Source organism: Mandrillus leucophaeus, unplaced genomic scaffold (assembly GCF_000951045.1).
Source record: "Mandrillus leucophaeus isolate KB7577 unplaced genomic scaffold, Mleu.le_1.0 Scaffold85, whole genome shotgun sequence".
In the NCBI taxonomy this organism is placed as follows: Eukaryota; Metazoa; Chordata; class Mammalia; order Primates; family Cercopithecidae; genus Mandrillus; species Mandrillus leucophaeus.
Genome location: NW_012109252.1, coordinates 2,415,214 through 2,420,519, shown reverse-complemented (window position 1 = coordinate 2,420,519; position 5,306 = coordinate 2,415,214). Strand labels below are relative to the sequence as shown.

Below are 5,306 nucleotides of genomic sequence, written 5' to 3'. Positions count from 1 at the left end.
TAGTATTATACCTATTCCAGATTTTTTGACCTGATACTACATTAGTATCATCTCAGGACTTTTAAATATATATATATACACACACACACACCCATAAATAATATATATACATAATATATGTACACATATAAATAATATATAGTATATAACATTATTTATAATATATATTATATGTATATATACACAAATACATTTTTATGTTTGACCCCGGGGCCTTGGGATAGTGTCTGGGAATCTGAATTTCAGAACAAAGATTGGCCTGGGTTTGATGATGGGAGGGGTTGCTTGTCCTTTTGGGTTCTAAGCTGTCATTTGAAAGGGAAGCCTCTGTGCTCTAATGTTTCCTGTGAATCAGTCAGCAGCAGCAGCTGCAGCTTCCCAGCTTCTAGCCGTGTGTGTGTGTGTGTGTGTGTGTGTGTGTGTGTGTATGTGTGTGTTTAATCCTAGCCACATCTGTATTTTTTAATACATCAGTTTCTTCTTTGGGTGTTTTAGAAGGGTTTATTTTTGTTTTTTTGCGAATGGAATAATCCTTTCTCTAAAAAGAGTAATCTCTTCCTTGTCAATCAGGTTTTGTACATCTTGGTTGCCCTGCAATCTTTTTAACCAGAGACATTTCCTTTGTGAAAAATGCTCTTTGCCCACTAGGTGGCAATGCAGTCCCTTCAAATAGCGTAATCCAGGGCTGCAGGTAGCCTGGTACTACACTGGTGTGTCCGTGTGTGTGCATGTGTGTGGTGTGTTTCTGTGTGTGCATGTGGGTGTTATCTTGCATGTATGTGGGGTGGTGTGTGCAGGAGTCTGTGTGGTGTGCTGTGCCCCGTGCATGTGTTCATATGGGTGAGTGTGCATGCTGGTTTAGGAACAACTCCATTGCCCTGTTTTGCTCTGTTTTCCATGAATTGGCAAATTGAAAGTACAATGATCACTAGCTGGACTGTGTTTAGAATGAGGAAAATGCTGGGTGTCCTCATTGGCCTTTCACAGGATCTTACAGCCACAAGTCTGTATTTGTATGTGCCTCAGTGATGAAAAGCAAGACAGAAAATAACGTCAGCTTTTAATTGCAAACATGTCAGATTATAGGATTTTTTTTTTTTTTTTGCACCTCTAAGTGACATGAATAATTTACTGTCCACATTTGTGGCTTCATAGGTAGATCTTTGGATGGTTGAAAGATCTTTGCCAAAAAGAAAAAAAAAGATTCCCCCACATTCCACAAACTTGGTTTTCTTAGAACTTTGGAATAAGGATTTTAGATAAGTGTTGCTAGTAACATTCATTGATCAAGACTGGAACTATTTTTATCCTTAATCATATGACGTATCATCTACCAGAATGTTGGATACATAAAATACAATCAGTTCAGTTTATTATCGTTGCATAAGTGGAGGAATTTCTTTTCAGTGCTGTAATTTTTTTTGTCCCTACTGTAGTTATAGTTCATAGTTTGAGGTTTAAAACATTATATAATTGTATTAATGCGGCAAAGTATGTTTTGTACCTGTAATGTTATTTAATTAGTTTACCCTTATGCACTGTTTTCTAAAAATAGAAAAGTTATTTATCAGCAAGCCTCAGCATAGAAGTAAAATGTATCTGTATGTATTATAAAGCAGTTTTCTGTCATTGTACTTTCATATTTCCAACAGGTTGTAAGAAGATATATACTGGGTTCAGTTGTCGACAGTGAAAAGAACTACGTAGATGCTCTTAAGAGGATTTTGGAGGTACTGAAATGTCATGTTACATAATACATACATTTTTATTATCTTTTTTATGTATGTACATTTTGATACATATATGCAAAACATATATGTTTATGAAACGTATGCAAATTTGCAAAATTCTCAAAAGGATCTAAGTGTTGTGTCTGTATATTGACATCAAAAGTCATGATTTATTTTGAACTAAATATAATTTATGTAAGTGAATATTTACATTCATTTATCTGAGATTTAAAGATGTCTGGGCCGGGCTCGGTGTCTCACCCCTGTAATCCTAGCACTTTGGGAGGCTGAGGCAGGCGGGTTGCCTGAGCTCAGGAGTTCGAGACCAGCTTGGGCAACACGGTGAAACCCCATCTCTACTAAAATACAAAATATTACTCGGGTGTGGCAGCGTGCGCCTATGGTCCTGAGGCAGAATTGCTTGAGCCCAGGAGGCAGAGGTTGCAGTGAGCTGAGATCGCACCATTGCACTCTAGCCCGGGTGACAGACTGAGACTGTCTCAAAAAAAAAGAAAGAAAAATGTCTGAAGCAGCCATGCCCCATGGCACATGCCTATAATCCCAGCTATTCGGGAGGCTGAGGTGAGAGGATGGCTTGAGCCCAGGAGTTTGAGGCTGCAGTGCGCCATGGTCGCACCACTGCACTCCACTCTGGGCAACAGAACAAGACCCAAGCTCTGAAAGAGAAAAATCTGAAGAGAAAAGTCTGAACCGTCTTTGCTCATTTTGTCTTAGCAATATGAGAAACCGCTGTCTGAGATGGAGCCAAAGTTTCTGAGCGAGAGGAAGCTGAAGACTGTGTTCTACCGAGTCAAAGAGATCCTGCAGTGCCACTCGCTGTTTCAGATCGCACTGGCCAGCCGCGTTTCCGAGTGGGACTCCGTGGAAATGATCGGCGATGTCTTCGTGGCTTCGGTAATTAAGCCGGGACACCCAGATGTCCACAGGGCTCTCCATGCACCTGTCCTCTCTTCCCTTCTTAGGCTGATGTTTTGTCCCTGAGCTCCTGCAAGCTGACAAGTGTGCAGTTCTCTCTGAAGGTCAGGCTGAAGCTGCAATGCCCTGGCCAAGTGTGTGCACTAGGGAAATGACAAATGGATCTTTACCAGGGAGGCCGCGGCAGAAAGGCAGACGCTCCGAACAAAAGCTGTACCTGGGACGATTTAAACATATGTACTTTGTCAAGCCTTAGATACCCCGTTAGATGATTTGCTGGAGCTTTTTGTTGTTGAACAAGGATACTCTGTGTTTGGTAACGTAAAGTTGCCGTTTTTAAGCCCTTATACAGGTTCTCTTCCTGATCTAGGTGTCACTTTGTGGGTGCAGAATTCTCTGTGCCTGTGAAAAATAGAAAACACGTGATGGGAAAACTCCTAGAGGTTTTCTCAAACGTTTGCCTTTGGCTGTAGCTTCTGTTGTGTAGATACAGGCTTTTGGCCCTGTGCTGTGACACAGGAATACGATGTTGCAACAGCTTGCACGAACACTTCCTGGCAGGAGAAAGGGTTAGCTGCCTGGAAACCACTGACGGTTTCTGCATGGACAGTTTCGAGTTGTTGTATCCTCACTCCGTGTATGAATCATACTTACTGTATATGGGTTGGATTCTACCTAGATGTAGAGGATTGTGAGTGAAACAGATTGGTTTCTGTAATTATTTAAGACTATGATGCTATCAAAGGGATACAAGCTTGCAAGTTTAAAAAAAAAAGTGTTCCTCTTCTTAAATGAATGCTATCATAATAATATGTGAAATGTCTTCCTATATAGTTTATATACGTACTTGATGAGGTCTGTAAATGCTTTGAATAAATATAGAAACAAAATTCTTAAGAGATATTTGCATAATACCATTATGGATCCTAAAAAACAGAGAAATATTGGATATTTGTTTTGTTATTGGATTTTTTTCTGGCTGTTTTATAGATTAACTTCAGCCTTATCACTGTTCCTTAAATACCTACCTTCCCAACATATTTTAAAATGCAAACAGATTTTTTTAAGAAATAGAATTTGATGAAAGCATTCCTGTATCAACGCCAGTCACACCAAAGCTCTGCCATCCATCCTAAAGGACCTGGGTTTCTCAGAACAACATGGAATGATTTTTCTCTCTTTGAATATTGATAGCAAGGACAAATGTTTCTGCCTCTTCACAGAAAACCTTTGTGCTTTTAGGAAAACGAACACGTGTGAGGCATTGTATCTTACTCCAGAGAAGCAGGATCAGCCCCCGCCCCAGGCCTCATTTCCAGGGTGTGGTTGAGGCCTGTTTCTCAGGATATTGGGCCCACCATGCAACGAGTTGCATGACTTTCTTGCCTGGAGGTTGAACCTACCAAGTGAGACTTGGCAGGAACTTAAAATCACCATCCTTATTTGTCTGTAGTCAGAAACATTCTTAACTGAAACCCAAATTACCATGGTTTTGAACAAGAATGTCAGGAAGTGCTCTTGGGCCAAAAAATAAGATCAAACCAGCAACTTAACTCCTAACAAGCTTGCTTAAAGAAAAAAAAAATCTCACAGTCGTAATAGTTTATCCTATGAAAACATCACAGTGACTGAAAGAGTATTTTGAGGGCGAGTTTCAAATCTTCTGTTTTATGTTGGAAAAGGGGTATCTGGACTCTGTGTTTTCTCTCTGAATTTCCTTCTGTGTTTCAGTTTTCTAAGTCCATGGTGCTGGATGCATACAGTGAATATGTGAACAATTTCAGCACAGCCGTGGCCGTCCTCAAGAAAACATGTGCCACAAAGCCCGCTTTTCTTGAATTTTTAAAGGTAAACACATTTTTTTTTCATTTGGGTTTTAACACCATCTGATAATAAGTTACATGTCAAACCTTGGCTGTAAATGCCCTTATTCATTATTAAGATTTCAGTACCAATAGTGCCCTAGGTATTGGATTAATGCTAGAAATGAAGATGAATTTTAGGTCCTAATGTAGCTTTTTGGAAACAATTTTATTTGCACATCCTTAAAAGCATATCAGTGGATAGACAGAAAGAAAGTTAAAATCAGATCCCAAAAAAAGAAGTCAAGATCAGATCCCAAAGTTACCTTTTCCTCCCTGTCCTTCAGTATGGTATTAGGAATCTAAGAAACCAAACATCTCAATTCCAGGCCTTTCTGGGATCGGGGATACGCACCAGCCTGGAGAGTCAGAGCCTGGAACGGGCCCTACCCCTCGGGGACGCGGGCTGTGTTCCCTGCGATGCTGAGGACAGCACTGACGGCCTTCCTCAGTGGTCTCTGACCTGGCAGTGATGGGGAGCATGTCCCTCAGTGGTCTCTGACCTGGCAGTGATGGGGAGCATGTCCCCAGACAGGTGTGGGCGAGAGTTATTTAATCAGCAGGCAGGCAGGGCTTCCCCAGTCAGGGGATGCGTGTCCCAGGCTGTGTTCTGACAGTTTGCTGCACAATGAACTAGGCTGAAACCCCCTTCAAAGACATCCCGGAACTGAGTCTCCTTTGTGGAGCCCCTCATTTGCATGATAAACCCCGGGGACAAAGTGTGTTCTTGTTACTTGGACTGTTTCTTGGAAACTGCTGCTACCTGGAGCGAGTGAAC

At 41.2% G+C, this 5,306-nt stretch overlaps 1 protein-coding gene across 1 annotated transcript in view; it reads left to right on the top strand.

The window, feature by feature from the left end:
* The window catches only part of ARHGEF10 (Rho guanine nucleotide exchange factor (GEF) 10), a 174,042-nt gene that overhangs the window by 52,986 nt on the left and 115,750 nt on the right, over positions 1-5,306 (top strand). Inside the window, exons 11-13 of the mRNA XM_011968597.1 lie at positions 1,653-1,730; positions 2,466-2,645; positions 4,398-4,514. Of these exons, the coding sequence (XP_011823987.1) occupies positions 1,653-1,730; positions 2,466-2,645; positions 4,398-4,514 (375 nt within the window). The remainder of the gene's footprint in view (positions 1-1,652; positions 1,731-2,465; positions 2,646-4,397; positions 4,515-5,306) is intronic.